This window comes from Leptonychotes weddellii, chromosome 4, assembly GCF_054177405.1.
Source record: "Leptonychotes weddellii isolate Sample4059 chromosome 4, ASM5417740v2, whole genome shotgun sequence".
In the NCBI taxonomy this organism is placed as follows: Eukaryota; Metazoa; Chordata; class Mammalia; order Carnivora; family Phocidae; genus Leptonychotes; species Leptonychotes weddellii.
In genome coordinates, this window is record NC_138372.1 from 94065992 (window position 1) to 94091101 (window position 25110).

General features: G+C 44.5%; 1 protein-coding gene and 1 pseudogene across 3 annotated transcripts in view; one reads left to right on the plus strand and one right to left on the minus strand.

Moving 5' to 3' along the window:
- Nucleotides 1-15758, plus strand: part of LOC102743447 (myomegalin) — a 21180-nt gene extending 5422 nt beyond the window's left edge. Inside the window, exons 2-6 of one of the 3 annotated variants that reach the window (XR_014144135.1) lie at nucleotides 5082-5317; nucleotides 6601-6652; nucleotides 7480-7667; nucleotides 12559-14242; nucleotides 15523-15758. Coding sequence is in view for 2 of the 3 variants with exons in the window: in XM_081815854.1 (XP_081671980.1) it covers nucleotides 5082-5317; nucleotides 6601-6652; nucleotides 7480-7667; nucleotides 12559-12893 (811 nt within the window). In the remaining variant the exon portion in view is untranslated. Of the gene's footprint in view, nucleotides 1-5081; nucleotides 5318-6600; nucleotides 6653-7479; nucleotides 7668-12558 lie in introns of all 3 variants that reach the window. The other 2 variants (XM_081815854.1, XM_081815855.1) reach the window with 2 other exon arrangements.
- On the minus strand, nucleotides 15715-24402 carry LOC102743765 (thymidylate synthase pseudogene; annotated as a pseudogene).
- Nucleotides 24403-25110: the final 708 nt, after the last annotated feature.

The window sequence follows — 25110 nt, forward strand, 5'->3', positions numbered from 1 at the left end:
CTTCTTCTTCTTTTTTTTTAAACATATAATGTATTATTTGCTTCAGAGGTACAGATCTGAGACTCAACAGTCTTGCACAATTCACTGCGCTTACCCGAGCACATACCCTCCCCAGTGTCTATCACCCAGTCACCCCATCCTTCCCACCCCACCCCACCACTCAAGCAACCCTCAGTTTGTTTCCTGAGATTAAGAATTCCTCATATTGGGTGGGAGGATGGGTTAGCCTGGTGGTGGGTATTGAGGAGGGCACATTCTGCATGGATCACTGGGTGTTATGCACAAACAATGAATCATGGAACACTACATCTAAAACTAATGATGTAATGTATGGGGATTAACATAAGAATAATAAATAAATAAATAAATAAATAAAATAAAGAATTCCTCATATCAGTGAGGTCATATGATACATGTCTTTCTCTGATTGACTTATTTCGCTCAGCATAATACCCTCCAGTTCTATCCATATCGTTGCAAATGGCAAGATTTCATTCTTTTTTATGGCTGCATAATATTCCATTGTATATATACACCACATCTTCTTTATCCATTCATCTGTCAATGGACATCTTGGGAGCCAAAATTTTTTTTTTTTAAAGATTTTATTTATTTATTTGAGAGAGAGAGACTGAGAGAGAGAGCACATGAGAGGGAGGAGGGTTGGGAGGGTCAGAGGGAGAAGCAGACTCCCTGCTGAGCAGGGAGCCCGATGCGGGACTCGATCCAGGGACTCCAGGATCATGACCTGAGCCGAAGGCAGTCGCTTAACCAACTGAGCCACCCAGGCGCCCGGGAGCCAAAATTTTTAATAATGGTTTTTCCACCAAATAATGATGGGAGCTCAGGTATATTTCTCCCCACTCCAGCTTTATTGAGATATTATTCACATATATCAGATATATTTCTTACTCTTTGTGGGTCTCAGTGTCTTCATCTGTAAAATAAGATGAGGCCTCTTCCTGCACTAGTATTTTCTACATCTTGATGGACTGGGACGTTAAAAGGTCGGTTAACTTAGTAATTGCAGCCAGGACCAAGCCGTGGCTCCTGATGCACAGCTATGTCCGTGTGTGCATGCGTGCATGTATGTATACTTTGCAAGAAACACTGTGCCAACATTATATCCTGAGATCTCAGAGCTGAAAGAGCAGATGGGAGGAGCATCTTCTTGGTTGGAAAAAGAGAGTTCTTACTCTTAGGGGAGAGATGATGGGAGGTAACCAAAGTTGTTGTGAAAGAAGTTACAGGGAATTAAGTGTCAAAAATCTAGAAATAGCAAGATTGAAACCACTAGATCACTAAAATATTAGTCAGAGTTTTTTTGTGCACATAAAAATAGTTTACACCTGGGAGCTCTCAAATTGACAGTGGAATGAGGCTCAGAGGTATATTGTTATAAGACAGCTTATATAGTGAGAATGCAGAGGTTGTTTGTTATTTTCAATGATTATATCATTAGAGTTTTCCTAATGATTGAGGGTTGGTTAAAAGTTACCACCTCATGCCAGTGTGGGGGGACAGCTTGAATTCTTCATCCATGATTTTCAGAGACATATGCAAGAAGTGACCCAAGGTAATATTTATTTTTTTGCAGAATAAGCCAAGTTAAGTTTGGATTCAGTAATTTTCCTAATAGCATAATCAAAGTATCATTGTCGTTATCTATTTTAAAATCTGTGTTGTTATATATAGAAGCCCAATCTCCATCATTTGAATCAAACCAAAGTGTGTGATTATGGAGCGAGTCTAGAACCTGCCTTAAATTAGGTCCAGTACCATTTCTGTACAAGGTTTTCTATGTATAGGGACAGATTCTCAGAAATGAAGTTTGCAGTGGTTATGGGCTATCCTATGGCTTTCAAGCTTCCTCCCAGTACCAGATTAGTTGGCCATAAGTATTAAATGGCCAAGAGATGGTTACCAAACCTTTTTGTAAAGCCATTTTCCTGTCATCCAAGCATGTATAGGAGCTGGTTCTAATATTAACTGGAGTCTTCCTGAGCATGTAAGTGGGTACATAACCAACAATCATTTTGCTTAGTAAAGGAGGGTGTGCATTGAATGGTAGGCCTTAGTGGGTAGAGAAAATCCCTAACAGAAAAAGGAACATGACTGTGAATGTTTTGTGTTAGTTTGTAAAGCAGTAATATCACATTAATTGTTATAAAAATGAGTCCTGGAAAAAGATAAGGGATCTAGCAGAATCTTTTTCTGTGGTCTTCGGTGTAAGCTATCCATTTTGCCTTGTTTTCTGCTTCAAGGGAAGTTTGTTTGTTTGTTTGTTTTTCCTGGAAATCCTTAATTTTAAGTTAGCCATAGGTTGACAAGTCCAAGAATTGAGGAGCAGGGGGGTTCTCTTTAGTAGAGGGACATGGACCCGAAGTTCAATACCCTATAATTTAACTGCTGTGTGAAAAAATAGAACCTGGTAGAGCCCTTTTCCTCGAGGTATATGTGCTATTTTTCACTGATATCTCTTTCAGAACACACAGTCTCTAGGTTCCAGTGTAGGAACTATGAAGTTTTCAACAGGCAGAGGGTCTCTAAAAGCCTCCTTGACCTGTTCAATATAAGCTTTTGAATATTGCATCCATACTTTAAAGTATTGGGTCATAATAGAATTTACAAGAGCAGGATGTGCATGGGGTTCTATCATCAAATGCATGGATTGCCTAGTGATAAATTCATAAGGTGTTAATTTATGTTTCCCAAAAGATGTCGACTTCTTTGTCTTAAGGGCTAAGGGTAACACTTTAGCCAAGGTACTCCTGTGGTTTCAGTCACTTTTGCCAGTTTTAATCTTAGAATATCATTGGTACATTCAACCTCCCCTAAAGACCAAGGATGATAGAGACAATGATAGTGCCATAATGTTTGAATAACCTTGTTTAATTGTTTTATAATCTGTCCAGGTAAAATGAGCCCTTTATCACTTGAAATTTCATTTGAGATTCCCCAAAATGGAAAACATTTTCTAGTAATTTCTCTGCTACTGTGGTGTCATAAGCTTGCCCACATGGGAATGCTTCTACCCATCTAGAAAATAAATATACCACCACAAGTACATATTGATAGCCCATAGAAGGAGACAATTGAAAAAGTATACTTGAAAATGTTCAAATGGTCCAGATATGGAGGAGCAGCCCCTAGGGTTAGTTTAATGATTTTACCCAGGTTATATGATTGACAGGTTAAACATTAATTATAAACTCATCATGCTAGTTTAGAACAATCACCCACGATTATTTTTTCTTAATTTGAGACATTTAGTCAATTCCATGGCGGGTAGTCACTTGAAGTGCTTGCAAGAGTGGTAATTGAAGGATTCAGGAAGGACCATCCAGTCACATGTGCCTTCCAAAGTCCTCTTTTTATGATAAATTTGCATCCTTCTTGGTGCCACTTTTGTGATACAATTTTTTGCCTATTACACAAATTGTCTTAAGTAATCTGATTTGTATGTACAGTGGGCCATAGATTGTGGAAATTCAGGAAAATGCCTTTATCAAAAGGTTTAGTATCTATCCCTTGGCCATTTTATGGAGTTTATTTAAAGTTTTGGTACATTAGGAATCTCTTGAGTAGGAGCCTTAGCATGAAAGTTAGCCATTACATTTCCCTGAGAGGACATTTAGGACAGGAACACGGTGAGAGATAAGTGGAGGTTTGTAAGGATTCTGTTCCCCATAATTGGAAAAAATGTTTACTGAGAGCCTCTTTTGGGTTTGGCTGTGTACATAAGATGACTAAAATACTCCCAGCTCTGAAAGAGCTTAGTCTAGGAACCAGCAGCTGCCTATGATATGAGAAATATTGGTCAGAAATATGAATAAAGTATAGCATGGTCTAAAAGGTTCAAATAGGATCTGATGCTACCTGGGGAATGACCTGTCCTGATCTCCATTCTGGCTCTTTCTAAGGCCTGAATTACCTGTTCTAGACCAGTGCCTTGGGGCCTCAGGCAAATTTCAGCTTCTCAGGAAACAACTAGCCCTTGTGCTCCCTGCTGGCTCAAAGTCTCCAAGAGAAACTGGTGAAATCGGAAGCCATGGGTTCCACTCTGGCACACCTACAGAAGCACAGAGGAATGTCAAGTTGGTCGGATGAATTCACCATTACCAGTCATGAGTGATGATCTGTCTTCTTTCTGATAAGACAAATGCTTTACTGGCATTGCTCTACTCATCCCAACTTTTAAAATAAAGTTCAATCCTGATCACATTTCTAAAAAGGCAAAGTAGTCATTTTACCCTCACTTTGCAGATGAAGAAACTGAGGCACAAAGTAGAAAATGACTTCCCAAGTTTGCATTGGGAAGGTAGAGAGAACACACTGAGGCTACAATCTGGGCCTGTTGCTTCCTGCTTCATCCATCCAGCCGCGTTGCCTCTCTCAGGAACAAGATGACCCAAAACCTCCACTTCCACTCTCCTCTGTAACAAATAGTCGCCATGTTGGCCAGGATATTATGGGACACTAAATTAGTTCACATCATTTTTTGGAGATCATTTTTCAGATCATTCTTCTGAACTCTATGAGCAAAACACTGTGCTGGTTCATTACACTGGAGCATACAGAAGCGGCAGAATACAATGGTTAAATTAAAGGAGCTTGAAGATGTCTCACCAGTGGAGCCTTGGCTATCTACAGGAACACACAGATAGGTCCATCCTGGTGAGAGAAGAATGCTGCTGCCTAGAACAGTGGTTTCTTTTCTCACATGATGGTTTTCCTTTAAACTTTCCAATTAATGCCTGGCTTTGTTTACCATATTGAGATGGTTTATAAACTGAAGAGAGCAACCAGGAGCAGATTTTAAAGCAGAACTAGAGAAGAAAGTCTGGTTCCATTTTCAGAAGTACAGGGCTGGGGAAAGACATGTTTAGAAGGGGTCTTCCAAGCAGAAGAAAGCTTTGTGTCCCTTCCTTCATTCCCTTTACCAGATTCGGGTCACAAAACATGTGCTATATAATTCAGTGTAGGGGATTTTGGGGTGAAGTTCTGTAAGTGCCTTCTGCTGAAGTACCATACCCTATCAGTCACCTCTTTCCCTACTTACTGTTTCTTTCCCACTTTAGGAAATACCATTCCTTGATCCAGGATCAGGCTCGAGAGTTGACCCACCTGAGGCAAAAGATGAGGATGGGGAGAGCTTTCTCTTCCCTTCTCATCCAGCATGTCAGGAATACGGTGAGAACCTTTGAGGAGCTCCTTAGCAGCAGTAGAGTTGACCGCTACATGGAACAGCACTTCCGTGAGCAGCTGACCAAGGGGAGCCAACTGGCAGAGAGCCTTACCAGCAAATTCAGCACAGGTAAGCTGGCCCCAGGGCTCAGGAGGACCTCTAGTCCCTCCCAAGGACCCAAGGCTCAGACAAGCCCACACTCACCTACAAGTGACTTTTCAATCTGACGTCCTGCTTTGTAGTCACCATCTTGGAACCATGGTGGAGTCAGAACTGGCTGGTGAGGAACAAAGAGGAGAAGCACACAGGAATGGGGATGCCAGGATGATGGCCAGCTCCTTTATCTCTCAGAGAATATGGTCGCTAGGGCAAAAGGCATCTCGGGGAGGGGGGGCGGTGATAGCTTTTATCTGAAACTAATGGGGGCAGCTGGTTGCTGTGAACAGAGCCCTGAATTAGGATCTGGAGACCCTGGCCCTAGCCTGTATGTGTTCCTCACTAACTCTGGCCACGTTCATGCTTCTCTTGATTTCTGTTTCCTCACCTAAAAAAATTAGGTCAAATAATACCAGCATGATTGTTCTAAGGATCAAATCAGCAATGTTAATCAGTGCATTTCAAAAAAATGATAAAAGAATCATGCTGATTTAGGCATGGTTTAGACACTGTATATACTACTACCGGTGGTGGGAAAGTTAGTTATTTCAGGTGCCTTTTTCATAGAATATTCCCTAGGGGCGCCTGGGTGGCTCAGTTGGTTGAGCGACTGCCTTCGGCTCGGGTCATGATCCTGGAGTCCTGGAATCGAGTCCCACATCAGGCTCCCTGCTCAGCAGGGGGTCTGCTTCTCCCTCTGACCCTCTTCCCTCTCATGCTCTCTGTCTCTCATTCTCTCTCAAATAAATAAATAAAATCTTTAAAAAAAAAAAAAAGAATATTCCCTAGAGCACCTGAGGGCACATAGTAAGAGCAGGCTTGAGGCCACTCTGTGGCCTACCTTAGAGGTAGGACAGGGAAGTCTGTCACCTCTACAGAGACAAGAGTAGGTTCTGCATGAAAGCTGTGATAAGGGCATACAGATGTGGGACCGGGAACCAGCTTTGTGGCAGGACTTGGAGGCTCCGGTTGAGACAAGTGTCTCATGGCCTGTAAGAAAAGAGACATTTTTAGCTTTTGACTCTGACCCAGGACAGAGCAAGTAGAGATGATGATCTCTGTAGCAGCCTCAGGAAAGCCTGCCAGGCAAATTCTCCGAAGTCTCAATCCAACGTCTCCTGAGAAAATTCAGAGCATCCCGGACTGGAAAATCAAGTAGTCACATCTGATCCCAGAGAAAATTCAGTGTCTGTCTGTAATCTGGGGAATGAGACCTACTTAAATTATAACTCGTCCTTTTCGAATCTGGTTTTCAGGTAACTGTACAAGTGAGAAGAATCAAGCAACACAGATGCTGCGGACCCTCAGGTAACTCCCAACTTTCAGGGGCTGTGAAACATATAATGTGATGAAGGATTTAGAAGCAAGGGACAGAAGCTCAAAGAAGCAGGAGGTTTCACACCCCACAAAAAGCAAAATGGCTGATTATAACATCAAATCAGTATGTGTCCCTAGTGATGAAGTGGTCTTGTTTCCTATTTTTTTTAATTTATTATTATTTTGGTCCCATTCTTATATTAGTTCACCAACTAAGCAATACTAGCTGCTCTATTCAGTCTTAGGAGTCTCCTGTATCCCCAGGGGCCCCCTCTGATTTCCCCTAGATCTTTAAAGACCAGAGTGAGACTGTATCTGGTTTCTTCATTGGTGACCCCAGAGGTGCTGGCACATGTTAAATATCTACAAATTTTCCTCGCAAAAAAAGAAAAGAAAAAGATTTATACTGTATGACAGGACTTCAGGAAGGAGGTCTAGAAACTACAAGACACCTGGGAGGCCACATTGCCTCGGGAAGCAGTTTTAAATAGGCCACAGCAAATACTACTGAACGCATCATGTTCACGGAGTATGTTGAACTCTCAAGGACATCTGGTTGTCTTGTGAAGGAGCCAGGAGCATTATTGAAAGGGCTGAATGGGTCTTCTCTCTTCCTCAGGATGTCTGTGGCCAAGGCACTGGGCAGCCGTTGTTCTCCCCTAGCCCCCGCTCTCCACCCCCAGACAGAAACCAACTGTTCGGCTTCTCCTCCGAAGGAACAGTCTCCTTGACTTCTGGCGCTTGTCCTGTGAGCCGCCAGATCATTACAGCCATGTCATTCAGGTGACCTTTATTTTTCCTCTTTCTTACCCCACCAGTCTCTTAAGGGAGATGCATAAGAAGGGTAAAGTGACAGAAGTCCTAAGGACCAGGCAGGAGGCCCAGCCCCACACTCTGCCTCAGATCCACTCCAGCAACCATGGCCAGTCTGCCACCCATCTGTCCTCCAGCAGCACCTCCCTGCTTCATGAAGAACAAGAAGAACGCCCTTCAGTGGATGTGGCCAGTGAGTACCCTTACCGTGTCCAGTTGCTAGGTGCTTGCTCCTTTGTCTACACCAAAAGTAGGTATCTTTGCAACCAGGCCCTGCAGATCCACTGTGATGTCCCTGGTAGAGCCCGGGCCCGGGACTCAGTGCCAAGCATAGGCCCCAAGGGGGTCAGGTAGCTCTTTTCCATTCCTAGACCCACACGGCCTCAGCCACCAGACCCCCTCTGGCACGGACATGGTGTTGGACTTGAGGGGAGGAGTCATGAGTTGGGAAGGGGAAGGGGCAAACACTTCCTCATTACTGCAACCCAATCATGTCATCTTGCAGGTCACGGGCATGAACATCATTAACACTGGGCCTCTGATCTTGAAATCCTTGGGGTAAACAGTCATGGTTCCTATTTTCTGTTTACCACTACATATTCTTTCTCATTTGTGGATTTGCAGATCCCATCCATCATTCTAATAATTCAACTGTAATGTCCTCAACCCTCAGTAACTGGGATGTGTCTCGGGTTCAGGCTGAATCCATCACCAGCCTGCCCCTCCCCAGAATCCCCCAAGGAGAGCCCTTGGGTAGCCGTGGTGGGAGGTAGGTGGAGGACAGTACATTTAAAATCATACCTTCATTTTCTCCTGCTCAGTTTTCTCTTTAACTTCCCTCCCGAGAAAAAACATTTCTATTTTTAAGGAACTATAGCAATCAAATCCTGGTGTAGACAACACCGAGAAACCATCCTTTGTCTCTGGGTATATATGATTTTTTTTTTCCCTGAATTGACTGTTTTAGGCAATGAATGAGCCATAATGGGTTTGACCTGGTACTATTCCTGTTTCTCATTTTACCCTGAGGATCAGAGCAGCATAGTGTTTCCCTGAGAATTATAGAAACCAAGGAAAGAGAGGAAATTCACATGGATTGAGCACATATTTAATGCTCACATTATTGACTATTTTACATCTCTTGCCTCATTTAATCGGCACAAGCATCCACCTCGTAGGTGCTGGTGTCCCAATTTTACAACACAGCCAAGGACACTGAGGCTCAGCGAAGTCAGGGAACTTACTGAAGAGCGCCCAGCTTGGCGGTGCCATTCACTGGGAGCCTGCATGACTCAAAAGCTCAGACCACCCGCTGCACTGCAGCGTGAACAGCCAGGGACAGAGCAGGGAGGGAATCACCTCTTCCCACACGTCTTTTGCTGGGTTTCTGGAGCCAGTGTTGTCCCCACTCCACTCTTTGTGACAAAGGTCTAGCCTCTGCACATGAGACAAGACCCTATACACACTGCACTTTCACCCAAGAATTTATAAATAAATGGACTGTCCTTGATATGTACATGATCTCCTCCAAGGGGTCAATGGGGTTTTACCTACATCCATGAACTCAGTTGCCCAAAGGCACTTGATTCCACCTCATTGCTACCCTGAGAGACAGTAGAAGGGCAGACTCCACTTCCCCTCAGCTGCAGTTCCTGCCACGACTTGTAGGAATGGTCACACTTGAGATGTGGCCTCTGAGATGGCATCAGCTTTATTTTCTGCCACCTCTAGCTTTTCTGAGGGAGACTGAAGCCCTTTTTTCCATCTGAAGTCAATATCCTCTCAGAGGGGCAATGGCTTATCACTTGCTCCTCCTTTGCTTTTTGAGCCAAAACTTCTAGAGTAGTTAACAAAAAGTGTGACTGGTGTGGCAGCTTCCCTGTGAGGCGAAATTCTCCTCACAAGGGGCTGTTCTCCGTTGCTTTCTGTGTACAGTGTAGGGCATGTTTTCTGTGTTGTGTGGCCAGGGGAGACATGAGAATGCTGATTGCTGTTACTCCTATGGCCTTGGTTGAGAGTAAGCTGGTTTTCTGGAGAGGGGGGTAAAGGAGCTTTGGAAGGGCCTGGGAATCACCTTTTGGTTGAGTTCTTACATTGCTGGGCATTGTGATGAAGGCTTATGTAGTTTACCTTCCTCTTTATTCCACAGTGATGCTAATTACATCTGGTATTAGGTAATACCATCCATAAAGGAAGGACAAGACCCACTGGATATTGATTTAAGTGCACAGTTCCTTAGAGGAACTTGACTTGGTTGAAGGGAAATAAGGACTTCACTCTTACCTGCTCATTGGAGAAACTTGTCTACTCTGTCCCTTGATAATAATCCTTGAAAGGGAGCTGACTCATATTTTTAGCTGAATTATGGCCCTGCCACCCAAGTGGGGTTTTTTCGCAAAGGGAGACAGCAAAAGGCATAGCCAGGTTCTCATAGCATAATTGATGCTATGTATTTTTGGTTCTACAATCCCCCATGCAGAAATAACCCAGGCATTCTTTGGACAGGAGTTAGACAATCTAAACTATACTTAAGAATTATTTTTACAGTTTCGTGAGCCATTCTGGGTGGGATCCAAATCACCACTTGCCTTCCTCCGAGACTCCCTCAGCCTCAGTAGGCATCCAGAGTAGGAGGCAGGAGGAGTGGGACGCACCAGGAGTGTCACCCTACCCTGTTTAAGTTCTTTGTTCATTGGCTATTAATGGAAGCCATTTTCCCTTTCTCTTCCTCCTCCAACAACCCCCAATATAGAATAGTCTCATGAAGGGCATCGACTGTTTGGTGAGTATATTACCTGTTCACAGACCAGCAAAACGCTTCATCTCCTTAATCTCATGATTTCTAAGATTGGCAGTGAGTTCTGCTCCTGGAGGAGACATTTCTGCAGTACCTCTCGGATCATTCCAGCATTGGGAATCATGGAGGGATCCAGGAGAAGAGCACTTGTAGTTTTCCTGTGCATGCACTGTAACCCTCAGATACTACATCCAACCACTCCTTCTTTGTTTTTCCTTTTTTTTAAATTCAAGTATAGTTAGCATACAGAGTTATATTAGTTTCAGGTGTACAAGAGAGTGATTCAACAATTCTATGAGGCTCCTGGGTGGCTCAGTCAGTTGAGTGTACGACTCTTGGTTTCAGCTCGGGTCATGATCTCAGGGTCATGAGATTGACCCCCACATCGGTTTCCATGCTTGGCATGGAGTTTGCTTAAGATTCTCTCCCCCTTTTCCTCTGCCCTTTCCCCATGCTCACTCTCTCTCTTTCTCTCTTAAAAAACAAAAACAAAAAACAATTCCGTACTCAGCGCTCATCATGATAAGTTTACTCCTAATCCCCTTCACCTATTTCACCCATCCCCCCACCCACCTCTCCTCTGGCAACCACCAGTTTGTTCTCCATATTTAAGAGTCTGGTTTTTTGTTTATCTCTTTTTCTGTTCATTTGTTTCTTAAATTCCACATAAGAGTGAAATCATATAGTATTTGTCTTTCTCTGACTGATTCCACTTAGCTCCTTCCATATTGTCACAACTGGCAAGATTTTGTTCTTTTCTATGGCTGAGTAGTGTTCCATTGTATATAAATACCACATCTTCTTTATCGATTCATCTATGGGTGGACACTTGCTTCCATAATTTGGCAATTGTAAATAATGCTGCAGTAAACATAGGGGTGCATATATATTTTCAAGTTTGTGTTTTTGTTTTCTTTGGGTAAATACCCAGAAGTAGAATTACTGGATCATACTGGTAGTTATATTTTTAATTTTTTGAGGAACCTCCATACTGTTTTCCACAGTGGCTGTACCAGCTTACATTCCCACCAACAGTGCATGAGGGTTCCTTTTTCTCCACATTCCCACTCACCAACACTTATTTCTTGTGCTTTTTATTCTAGCTATTCTGGCAGGTAGGAGGTGATATCTCATTGTGGTTTTGATTTGCCTTTCCCTGATGATGAGTGATATTGAACATCTTTTCATGAATCTGTTGGCCATCTGTATGTCTTCTTTGAAAAAAACATCTATTTGTGTCCCCTGCCCATTTTTTTATTGGATTATTTGGGGAGTTTTGGTGTTGAATTATATAAGTTCTTTATATATATGTGGATATTAACCCCTTATTGGATACATCATTTGCAAAATATTCTCATTCCGTATGTTGTCTTCTTGTTTTGTTGAAGGTTTCCTTCACTGCACAAAAGCTTTTTATTTTGATGTAGTCCCAATAGTTTAATTTTGCTTTTGTTTCCCTTGCCAATGGAGACGTATCTTGAAAAATGTTGCCGTGGCGGGGATGGCTGGGTGGCTCAGTCGTTAAGCGTCTGCCTTCGGCTCAGGTCATGATCCCAGGGTCCTGGGATCAAGTCCCACATTGGGCTCCTTGCTCAGTGAGGAGCCTGCTTCTCCCTCTCCCTCTGCTGCTCCCCCTGCTTGTGCTCTCTCTCTCTGACAAATAAATAAAAGTCTTAAAAAAAAAAAAAAGAAAGAAAGAAAAATGTTGCTATGGCGGATGTCAGAGAAATCACTACCTGTGCTTGAGGTCTCTGATATCTGCTTTAGTCTTCATTCCATGGATTACTGTATTCATTTTTTAAGGCTGCTGTAACAAAGTTTCACAGACTGTGTGTTTTAAAACAACAGATGTTTGTTCTGTCCAAGTTCTGGAGGCTAGAAGTCTGAAATCAAGTGTTATCAGGGCCATGCTCCATTTTCCTTGCCTCTTCCTAGTTTCTAGTGGTCTCTGGGAGCCTCCCTTGGCTTGTAGATGGATCACTCCAGTGTCTGCCTCCTGACTCCCTCGTCATGGGGTCTTCTCCCGCTGTGTGTCTCTTTATCTGTGTCTCCTCTCCTATTCTTATAAGGACATTAGTCATATTAGATGAAGGTCCACCCTAATCCAGTATCATCTCATCCTAACTCATTACATCTGCAAAGACCCCATTTTCAAATAAGGTAACATTGTGAGGCTCCAGGTGGACATGACTTTTTGGAGGACACTATTCAACCCAGTATAATTATCTTTAAAACACTTTATTTCTGACTTTCCATTGGTTTCTCCCTCACGTTCCTTTCTGGACAGATGTCACCCCAGCCACTCTTGCTGATTCAGCTTCATTGCTCAGCAACCATCCAGATGCCAGATCTGCCCAGCCCTCCCATCCTCTGAGTGGCACCACACAACTGAGCAGGACAGCAGACCCAGGGCACTGGGGCAACTGTGGCCCATGGGACGAGATGAGGCCTCAGAAAATGAATGCGTCTGGGCACCTATCCTCCTTCTCCTCTTTGTACCGGCCCAACTCCAAACCCTCTGGTAAACACAAAGGAGCAGATGGTGAAGTAGAGCCCATTGATGGGAATGAACACATTCTTTGCGGGCCCAAGGATTTTTTTTATTTCTCTGTTAGATCCTGATTCACAGAACTGGGTGAGACGAAGGGGGCAGTATCCTGTGGCTCAGCCAGCAAATGAGATGCCAGCCCAGTGCTGGTCCTTTCCAAGTGCCTCTCCCATTCCCCCTACAGAGGGATTCCCTCTGAGCAGGAGAATACAGGAAGTCGGGGGCATTCTGAGGTATTCCACAGAGAGGATGAGTTGCTTCACATTCATGTGTTCCCTTTTCTCTGTGCTATAATCTTCCTAGGCCTAGGTTGAGACTGTTCTTAGAATTCCCAGCTCAGGCTTACATGGGAAAGGTCTTCCTTAGGTCAAGAGCTATTTACTGTAGGATGGGAGACTATTTCTATAGGTACACACTCACGCGCTCTTTGTATGCAACTATAAGTCAGTCTTGCCACTCAAACTTTGCTATTGAGTTTAGAGCCAGGCATCCTGGCCACCAGTGACTAGAGGTGCAGCCATGAAGAGGAATGGCTTGAAGCACCTCAGTTTCTAGGACCCAGACAGTATAACAATAAGACATTTGAAATTCTCAGAGAAAAACCTGGCCCTAAGCAAGGTGTCCTGATAGGTGAAGCCCATTCTTGGTCTCTTTCCCCTTCCCTTTGTGCATCCCTTGCCTTCCTCAGAGGTGCCCCCTTCTCTCCTGTTCTTCCTTCAGGTCCTAACAACTCCCCAGGCCCTTCCTTGTCACTCTTCACCAAAAGTGGTTAAAGAAAACACTCAGTATCACATATTATTCACTGCCTGATTTAATTTCATATGCATTTACCTTAGCCTTTCTATTAGCGGGTGGATGTTAAAGATTTTCAGTCATGGATCATCAGGTAGGATAGGTATGAGGTTAGAGAGAGAGGCCCTCTGGATTGCTACCAAAGGAGTTAGACTAACTTTCTCGCTGTTAGGCCAATCCTACCTGGAGGCCTGTAGCAGATTTTAACCCTTGTTTTCCAGCCCAGTGTCCATCTCCCTCAGATGTACTCGGCCTCTATCTGGGAGGAGGCCCTGTGGGGTTTCCTTACAGAGGGCCATCTTGTATTTGAAAGCCCAGGAGCTCTTTAAACAAAGTTGCCTGGTGCTTCCTGGGTGCCCAGGTGAGAGAAAGAAGTTGACAGAAGTACAGGGATGGGCAGGGATCTTGCACAGAAGTTCTGGGTGGGCTCCATAGCTGCCCACGAGTGGTTGGCTTCCCCCACCTCTTACCTCTCCCGTGTCTTGGTGGGAAGCAACAGGGGCTGACCTACTGGAAAAGAATCTTGTGGAGATCCAGAACCTGCGCCAGCGCCTAGAGGAGTCCATCTGCCTCAACGACCGCCTGCAGGAGAGGCTGGAACACGTGCTCAGCTGTGCTGACAAAGGAAAAAGTAGGAAAGGCAAAAAACTGGTTCTGCCCACAGCTAGAGTCTCAAAGGGCACATAGGTTCCCAGTTAAAAGGCTCGTCAGTGTGCATGCAATACTAGCCTTCCTCACAATCTGCCCTGAGAGGGCAGGCTCTGTTGTCCCCACTTTATAAATGAAGGCACTGAGTGTTCTGCCCCAGGCAGGCCTAGGTCTCATGCTCAGGGCTGTCTGACACAGTGCCCATTCTTGTAACTCCCGACACTACCTGCTGATGCACCTGGCTTATGGCCTGCCTGGCACGCGGTAGAACCGAGATGTCCAGGATGCCCCCTTCAGCAGAGGGAGGACCACATCCCACTTCCTTACCACTGCCGCATGCCCTGGATACCACCTGCTGCTGCCCATATGTGAAAGGTCCATATTCCCAGACTTTCCACATGATGCTGTCACTCGGAGACCAATACTTGCACATCCCTTCTCCTTTGCCAAGCTCAGAAGAATGGCGGCCAGGGCCCTACGACATGCCAGTAGCAGCTAATTCATGGGCAAGACTGTCCCACAGCTGCAGCCATTGCACATGAGTGTGTGGCCCGCTATAGTGTGACTCGGCCACACCACGTTGATTGTGCCAGTGCGTGAAGCCCCCAGGTTTTCTGTGTGGCTAAGCCTCTAACTTTGGTGGTTGCAGGGAAGTGTATCTTTGAGAGCATCTGTTTCCCAAAGGTATGACTTTTCTGGGTTTTTTAACTCCCTCTGACAGTATCCACATCTGGCTTCCATGGGTGGAACCCGGAGTCTGTGCCTCAGCTCTACCACAAGAGAAGGGCCTTTGGGAACGCAAACTGGAGTTTTCAGGCTTACACAGGGCAAACCCCAAATCTGGTCACTTCCGTGTCCCCCCTTTCCACAGCAGTACCCAGTTGCAGAGACAAAGAGAAGAGGGTGGAAAGTACAAAAATTGCCTGGACCCACATGGGCCAAAATTGTAATAGTTATTCTCAATTTGGATAAGGCTGCTGCTTAGAAGGTCCGGACGTCCCATCGACACATCCCTAGCAATGTAGGAGCGAATGGCTCTGGGAAATTCACATCTCATATATTAGTCCCTTGCTCCAGCTTTGCAGATAACCAGGAGTCACTAGCTGTGAACTGGATAGCAGCTTGGTGCTCTCTCCCTCCCTTTCCCACTTCCAGCTGAGTGTGAATAAGGAGGGAAAGGAATGTCAGTTTGTTTCGAGTAGTCAGTGAAGAGTTCTCTACGTCCCTGCAGACATCACTGGTGCTCTGTCTCTCCCTCCCTAGGCATCACACGGTCCGCTCCAGGTGTCTCCCTGGCAACCCCTCATTCATACGCTCAGAGTCACTCTTCCGGCTCTGCTCAGGACGTCTTGTGACATATGATGTCTGGACGGTCTAGAAGAATGTTCTCCAGAACTTTTCCAGCCCTATCCAACAGCATTCTTGGCTATGAACTTGGAGGCATCGACATCGACTTTTAAATGAATGGATCAAATTAATAAATTCTTACTTAAAAATTATTGTTTACGTGTATTGAATGCCTATATAGAGTAAAATTTGTGAGGAAAGAATAAAACCCATAATGGCCAGAAATTCATAGAAAAGGTTAAAGGAAAAATGGGTTTTCTCTATTAGCTATTTCTTTATTATTATTATTATTTTTTTTTTTGCAGAACACTTCTTTATTACAGCAACACATAAAGCAAATAAAACTTTAAATGTTTATGAGTACAACTGTACATTATTATGACTGCTGGTTTACTCAGTTTGCTAAAATTTGGAGAAATAGCTTATATGTAATTCTTGAAATTCACTGACCTTCTTTATAAAATGTGGGATTGAAATGCATGCACACATTTTTAAGAGTATATAAATTTTCATTCTCCTGACTTTATACCCAGTCTCAGCATTTTCACACATCCTTGGTGAGCTAACCAAACTCAAGGCCTTTTGTTACTAAGCGAACCGGCAAGGTTATGTGTGCCAGGGGCAACATCCTTAAAAGTTAATGAACAGTAACTGCTGGTCACCAATAGATTTTTGACCTAGTTCCTTCTTCTTGAGGGCAAACGAGCTTTCACCTGGGCATTCAGTCCAACCCCTAAAGACTGATGATCCTTCAAACCCCTCCTTAGAAGTACTTCATTAAATAGCCATTTCCATTTTAATAGTAGGGTGAGAATTATACTCCTCAATCTGAAAGTCTTCAGCCTTGAGGCATCGATTGTCTCAACTTTTAGAAGCATTTTGAGGTTTTCGGCAGCTCGATGTGATTCAGGTAAATATGTGCATCTCCCAAAGTAATTATGAAGTTAGCTGGCTTCAGGCCTGTGATGTGTGAGACTGTGTAGGTGAGCAGGGCCTACACAGCTGGTGATGAAGGGCACACCCAGGCCCATGGCTCGTGACCTGTGGCAAACCTGGCAGGACAGCTCACCATTCACCGCATAGAACCGGCACAGGGCGTGGTGTGGAGGCAGGGTCAGGAGAGGAAGAGCCTTTGGATTCCAACCACACAGGATGATTCTTCTGTCACCAGGGTTGGTTTGGATTGCGTCAGTAGCCTTCTCCAGTTGGTCTACTCCTTGACCCGAAGAATCTGAATTCTTATTTTTGTATTTGGTTCCAAAACACCTCCAATGAAAGCCTGACCTGGAGTTAGTTTTCTCCTTAGCATCGGGTTTATGGACCTGTGCAGTCACTGGTCTCCCAGGTGCATCCTCTAGCCTCCTTGAAAGCTGTCTTCACCTGGAGGACTTTAGAGGATGCACTGGAGGGAAGCCAGTCCAGAAATAGATGCAGAGGGCAGGGTTTCAAGACCTAGAACATCAGATGCCTGAGGTCTCCATACCTCTAATAGTCTGTCCCTCTCTCCCAGGGAGAGCCAACAAAGACTTTAACTCTGGGCTTTCAGGGAGAAGTATACACATGGGAAAGTTCCCTCGAAGAATAATGGACAACTGAAGACCAGCATTCAAGAGGAGAGCCTCAAGAGGTTCATTCTCAATGAATGCCAAGAAAATGGAACGGGGAAGAGGTGGGCTTCCAACACTCCACCTGGGCTGCTACAGGTTCAGCGACCTTTGAGGTCAGAGGGTACAATGACAGGGAGAAAACTAGCTCAGGTGTGTCTGAACCGCCTGTAAAATGGGTAACTGTGGATTCAGGGAAAGGAGAGCAATGGAGGCAATGAGAAACAACAGAAGAATGAATAAATGAGAGAGAAGTGCTTTGGAAAACACATGCCATGTCAAATTTGGGACCAGATTGCAATTCTACTTAGTTGTACTAGTACAATGATCAGGTCACATGCTATTTTGAAGAAGTCAAGGACTGAGACCAGTCCACCAGCCAGAGTCACGGAGCCTGCCTTCCACCCACTACATATCCAGGGAGCCATAAACTATTTATTGCTTTGCGACCTGATTTTTTAGCTCATCATAACAGTTCTGAAATTCTTCCTTGTTGTTGCATGTATTAGTCATTAGTTTCTTTTTATGGTTGAGTACTATTTATTATATGAATATCCCACAATTTGCCCATACCCACGTTTGTGTCCTTCTACTTTCCATCTCCACCCCAACCATCCCCCTCCTTGTCTCCTTACTGCTCTATGCACTGTCTCATTATCATTCTTTTTTACTTTGCCTTTGTTGTATCAAGTTTTCAGTATGGCAAAATGCAACTCAATGAATCTTGAAGGCATGAAAGATAGGGGAGTTAGCTATAATTTAGCTTGGATAAAGGGAGTCCATGGGCCAGTTTTATAAAAACGCACAAAGAGGGGCACCTGGGTGGCTCAGTCAGATGGGTGGCTCAGTCAGTTACGTGTTTGCCTTTGGCTAGGGTTATGATCCCAGGGCTCCTTGCTCAGGGGGGAGTCTGCTTCTTCCTCTCCCTCTGCCTACCGCTCCCCCTGCTTGTGCTCTCTCTTCCTGTCAAATAAATAAAATCTTTAAAAAAAATGCACAGAGATGCAGGAAGGTAAAATAATAATTATTAAGACAGTCATGGCCCTAAAGGAGAGAATGATTTGTTGTCAGAAGGCAGAGCATTATCTTTGTGCTTTAGTGGGAAAGAAGGCACATCCAAGGAAAGGTGAGATTAAGGAATTTAGGTTCTCAATTTTGGCTGCACCTTACATTCACCTGAGGAGCTTTAAAAATGGTTATCAAACCTTATTAGAAATTGAGACTTATTTGATCTGGGATGGAGCTTGGCCTTGAGAGTTTTAAATTCTGGACAGATGATTCTAACAAACAGCCAGGAATAAGAATTGCCTAACATTACAGATAAACCAGCTACAAACTGTCCCAAAATGTGCATCTCCTTCACAGCAACGCTGAAAATCAGGCCATTTATGCAATTTGCATTTGCCTGTCAGGAGTGATGGTTATAGAATCTGGAACAAGGATCAGTGGAAAAGCAACAGATGAATCATGTCAGTTGTGTTTCCCACACAGATATCCTCCTTCTAGATCCATGTTGCTTAAATTTTCCTGACCACAACCCACAATAAGAAACACATACCACACTGTGACTCTGTTCATACAACATGTAAAATAGTTAAAATTTTGCAAAATTATACTTACCCTTACTACATACAATGCACTTTCATAATTTCCATACTAAGTTGATTTCCTGATCCACCCATGAATTGAGAACATAGCTTGAAAAACATGGATTTAAAATGTTTTCTTTAGGCATATTTTAGAAGAGAAGTATTAGGTCTTACTGGCCTCTACAATTCTCTAAATAGGAATTAAAACATATAAAAACATTCTTATCAATATGCTATCCTTTATCCTGCCATAAGAAATTAAGAAACTAAGAGGAAACCATTCTCTGATGAGTAATTCCAAGGATGATAGGAGAGAGAAATGGCTTAAAGTGCAACAGCTGAAGCTTTTCATGATATTCTTAGAATGTTCCTACAGTGTAATGAAATGCAAAGTCCCTTTGGAGAATGGTGATCTCCAGGTAAAAATGTGGTAGTCATGGTTTAGCTAATTTGTTCGCCAATTCTTTTTTGCTTTCTCTGATGGTTCCTTTCTTTCCTGAACCTCTTCAGAAAAATAAGACTTCTGTGAAGCCTTATTTCTTGTCTCCACAAAGGTGGCCCATCAGCCTCTGATGACTGTTGGCTCCTTCCAGATTGGAGCCTTTCATCTCTCTCCCACCAGATTCTCCTTTCTCACCAAATGGTTGTGTGTCCTTAGCTACTCCCTCAGCCTCCTCGAACCACTGTCCCCTATTCTGTGAACGATGGAACAGGACTTATTTGATTCTGAAGGTGCACTAGCTTTTACATTCTTGGGCTCTTCATTGACCCCTCTCCCTTCTCTTTAAATGGAAAGGGAAATCTAGTTAGAAGGTGTGTTCACTGTAAAATTTAACAAGCTGTTCATATATGTGCATATTCAAGATTAAGCACCTCTCTTCCTCCTGAAAAAGGGAGGAAGCCATCACTTTCTTTAGGAAAGAAGGGTCTGGAGAGTAAACTGGCAGCTGAGGAGGAGGTGGGAGGGATTTGGCTCTCCAGTCGGTAGAACTGAGCAGGGATATCACCAACCCTTGGTGGTGAGCCCTGAGTCCTGCATCCCAGGAGGGAACTTAGCCTCTGCTTCACTGGTCCTGCTTTCCCATTCCAGGCTGCTCCTCACCGTGTCACCTGTCTTCTATGGATTCTCACTGTGTTCTTGGTCTTTAGGACTGCATGGCTCTCACTCCAGCCATCCATCTGTAGGATAAAGACTAAAAGACTCCTATTTAGGTTTCTTCCATTGTCTGTCTGCAAATCAAACCTCAGCGGATGCTGCCTTACACTCTAGTCCTGTGAATTCAGATTTCTAGAAGCCAGGCAACAAACAAACACAACTTACTCTCTAAAGCATCAAGAAGTATGAGTCTGATATTCTCTCAACTTTTAGAACTACCAATCTCATAAGCAGAATCTGGGCCTCATCTCCACAAACCTATAGGGTGGCCCAGAAGAAGTAGTCACAGCTATGTCCTTTTGGGGTCGGTGGAAAGTTAGGAAGCGATTTTCCACTTCTGGATTATCATTAGCCAATGCTAAGCAAAATGCACTTAGTCTGCAGACATAATTTGTGATCCTGCTTTTTAATGAGGCTCAGGTAAACTTGGACTGGCTATAGCAGAAGCTTTTTACATCAACTTCTGTCTTCAAATGATCAACTCAAGGTAAAGAAAACCCTGCCCCCTATGAATGAATCAGGTAGCCCCCAAATGGGCCTACTGTCTTGCTACCTGGATCCCCTCAGGGATCAGTATGACAACACCACTGTGTGGTGTTGGTCTGCTGGCTACATGGTGGGAAAATTGTCACAGGGTCAGTGAACACTGCTTTCAGCCTTCACCTGACCCTGGGGCTGTTCAGTTAGATCATTGTCAAGATGGGCTTTGTCTAGACTGTAGTCAAGGAAGACTTCAAAGAATGTGGGGACATATCAAAATACCACAGAAAACAGCTAGAAGGGGCTTCCAATGGAAAATCATACTATCTTCATCAGATGACATTTAGTAGAACAGTCATAGTAGCACCGTGGGTTAAGGTCAAAAATTAGAATCTGCAGAGGCGCCTGGGTGGCTCAGTCAGTTAAGTGTCCGGCTCTTGATTTCGGCTCAGGTCATGATCTCAGGGTTGTGAGATCGAGCCCCATGCCAGGCTCTGTCTGCTTGAGATTCTTTCCCTCTGCGCCTCCCCACACTCTCTTAATTAATTAATTAATTAATTAATTAATTAATTAAAATCTTTAAAAAATTAGAATCTACATGAGAGCCCATCAATAGTACAAAGGATAAATTGTGGTATATTCCAATAGTGGATACTACAGAGCAATGACAAATGGATGAATCATGCTTGTCATTTGGAGCAGAGCGCTGAAGGCTATGTATCTGAAGGACTACAACCAACGTTGAAGATGGAAGAGGAAAGGTCAGAGGAGGAAATGAGGAAAATCTTGGGCCACTCCATTTGAGTCCTGACTACACCGGAGCTGCTCTGGAGCATGAGGACTCTAGAAGAGGAGTGCTAGAGAGAGATCATCAACCCATTGTAGGAGTGGGTCCCAAAAGGGGACATGTTAAAGGGGACATGGTCTAATCTCAGAAAATAGTTCCTTTAGTTTGTCATTGTAAATCCCAGAGGAAGTCAGGGACACTTTAAGCACTTGGTGGTGGGAAATAAAGGAGTCATAATTGGGCCCACTTTATAGCAGAAGAAGTTGAGGTACAAAGACAATGGTGGCAGGGCTGAGAATAAATTAAGGCCTTCTGACCCCAGTTGATAGGGGTAACAGCTCACAGTTCCCAATAGTCAGCTCCATGGGTGCAGGGAGGCCAGAATCGGGCCTCAGGATAGTGAGATCGTGTCAGCAAACCAGGGAGGTTCTGTCTTCCCTATTGTCCTTGTAACCTGGGGGAGCATCCTTGGGGAAAGGAAGAAAGTAGAGCTGGACAGCAAAAGAGATGCATGTTTAGAAGCTGCCCAGAAACCATCCTGAAGGGAGTCACTACTCCTCTGCCCTTACTTCCAAAAGCAGCTGCAGGCCAAGAAGAGGCTAGTAGAACAGAGCTGAACCATAGGATCTAGCAGGGGGATGCACACAACAGACACAGCAAGAAAGTCAGTGCCAGACCCAGATCCTGGGCTTCCAAGGTCCAGGAGGAATACTGCTCTTTGGGTTCTGGTGGGCCTTGACAGCAAAAATGTCATTTGGATCTGAAAAGAGATGATTTTTTTTTTAAAGATTTTATTTATTTATTTGAGAGAGAGAATGAGAGAGAGAGCTTGAGAGGGGTAGGGTCAGAGGGAGAAGCAGACTCCCGCTGAGCAACGAGCCCAATGCGGGACTCGATCCCGGGACTCCAGGATCATGACCTGAGCCGAAGGCAGTCGCTTAACCAACTGAGCCACCCAGGCGCCCCAGAGATGATATTTTATATAAAAGCTTCCCAACCCCTGCTCCAACTCCCTTCCTCTCTCTCTCTCCTTCTCTAACTCATCTTCAGCCTGCACACTCCTGTTCTTTGCTCTCTTCTGCCAACCTTTTACCTTTTTATCCTTTGTAGCTACAGTTTGAGGAGCATTTGTACATTGGACAAAAAAATGATAAGTTCTTCTCCCTGTCTCTTAAATGAAACACCAAAGGGAAGATGGAATCCTTGGAGTCCTTGATGGGTTGGCTGGGAACTGGTAGTGTCTGGGACCTAGCTGGTGAGAAGTGCTCACTAAGCAACTCCAAGAGGACCTGTGTGCCATCACAACAGGGCTATTTCTCCGTGGAGGTTCCTATGTTAAAGGTTGGGGGCTGGGGAGGAATGGGAGTCTGACCAACCACTGCCCCCAAAGCCAGGATGTGAGCCCTTTATAGACCAGCAGATGAAGCACTAAGAGCAAGGCCTTGTCGAATCTCAGAATTTGGCAGCCAGGATGGAAACAGAGCTCTCATCCATCACCAAAGAGGGGCTGCTGGCTTATCTTTCCAGCTTAGGGTCAATGCCCCAGCCCTCAGAGCTGAAGTCAAGGACAGCGATCCTAGAGTACTCACAGGAGCACCCTCACCCAGGGAGGGCATGCAGGCCTCTCCACCTGCCCAGTGCTGTAGAGCAGTCACTTCTAGACTGACCACACATGCAGCACTCAGAATTGTCAAAAATAGAATGTAAATTGTTATTGTCTGTTCTCCCACAGAAATAGCTTGTTTATGTGTTTTGTTTTTTTTTTCCAATGATAGCTATCTTGGAAAATTGGGTGGATAGGGTTTCCTGGGGATGCCTCTTCTTCTGCTCCATAAGAAAGTAGGAGACAGGGCACCTGGGTGGCTCAGTCGGTTGGGCGTCTGCCTTTGGCTCAGGTCATGATCCTGGGGTTCCAGGATCAAGTCCCACGTCGGACTCCCTGCTCAGTGGGGAGCCTGATTCTCCTCCTCCCTCTGCTCCTCCCCCCACTCATGCTCTCTCTCTCTCTCACTCGCTCTCAAATAAATAAAATCTTAAAAAAAAAAAAAGAAAGAAAGAAAGTAGGAGACAGCTAAACAATCCAGTAGGAAGAGCTCAAGTGATCAGTCCTTGAGTTGCACAGCTTTGGCCCAGGCAGTGACTACTGAGATGAGTAGTCTGGAAAACAGAAACCACACCAGATAATTTGGCATGTGAGATGGATTCAACATTTAGTGAAAGCTCAACATTCAAAAAGCAAACACCAAGTTAACACAGATAAAAAGAGCAGGAAATAGTTACCATACCTAGGGCTGGAAAACCAGAAGAATATACTGGGTCTGTGAAGTCTGGACACTTGGAAGAGAGGCCCCAGCTGGAACCTAGAGCTCTGAAGTAAAGACACTATCTAGCTATTGCCATTACCAGAGGTAATCAGAGGAGATGAGGCCCCCGGGATTAGGGCAATGACAAACTAAAGGAACTATTTTCTGAGATTAGACCAGCCATGTCCCCTTTAACATGTCCCCTTTTGGGACCCACTCCTTCAGATCCAAATGCCTTCTTTGGGCGGAAGGTAAGTAGCTGGCTAACTCTTCAAGAGTTAGAGGGAGGGACCCTGCAAAGCTTGCACCTGAGGAGGAGGGGACGTCCACCTCTGTAGCCTCCAGAGCCTGAGCAAGTCCCCTCACAGAGCTGAGATCCAGACCTCTAAGGAGGGGACACTGCCAAACTGGTGCTGGTGCCAGTGCCTCGGGAGCTCTCAAGAGGGGTCCCGCCACTGCGACTCCAAGCAGGAGGTGCGGGGCTGCTGATGCTAGTATTTCTGAAGGGGCACACCAAACATCGTTTTGGGAACTGGGGGGAAAACTAGAATCTGGGACCAACTGTAACTCCCAGAAACAACTGACAAGCTGAAGAACCATTGCTGAAGTAATGTAGAAAATGAACGGTGAGAAGACGGAAGTAGCAAATCCCTCTCATTTTCCTGCCTTCCAGTGCCCCCATCAGCACACTCTGACAGGAACAGCTGGTTTGCAGGTTCTCCAAAACCAGTGTTTGAGGCTGACAGATGGTAGCTTCCAAACCAACACATCTCACCTCCTCCACACAGGCTCTCTCCTCCTTTCTTCCCAGACATCGTTTCTCCTGTGAAGAGTCCGAGCTAGTACCTGGTCCTTCCTTAAATTTCTGCATGAACATCACTTCTCATGCTTGAAAAGCTTTTTTTTAAGTCCTCCTAACTGAAGTTTGTTGCCTTAAATAGGTCTACTTCTGCCTCTTGAACAGGTCTCTCTGTTCCTTTTCCTCTTATTTCCTTGACAGTCTTGAGTGAGAGAGGGACCCGAAGGATGAACAGATGCCCATTCTAAGACAGAGCCATTTGGGATGTGGCCTGGTGACTAATGGCCGTAGCTGCTATAGGACAGGAGTAACTCCAGCATAAGTGAACAAGAGACAAAGCATCGGGGAGCCAGGCTCTGAGGATCTCAGTCTAAATACCTTGGTAATGCAACCCTCAGTTTGTTTCCTATAGTTAAGAGTCTTATGGTTTGTCTCCCTCTCAAACAAACTGGGGGTTGCTGGAGGGGAGGTGGGTGGAGGGATGGGGAAACTGGGTGATAGGCATTAAGGAGGGCATGTGATGTAATGAGTACTGGGTGTTATATGCAATTGATGAATCACCAAACTCTACCTCTGAAACTAAAAACAATAATACATACATACATACATACATACGTACATACATACCTTAATAATGCCAACACCACTCACTGGCTGTCAGCTTTAAGCAAACAGCTTCATAAAGTCACTTCATCTTGAGGGGGATCAACTGAATTAACAGTTGGCAATACTACTTGTAATCAAACATTAAATACAAATGTTAAACTACTGTATTTGATTGCTGAT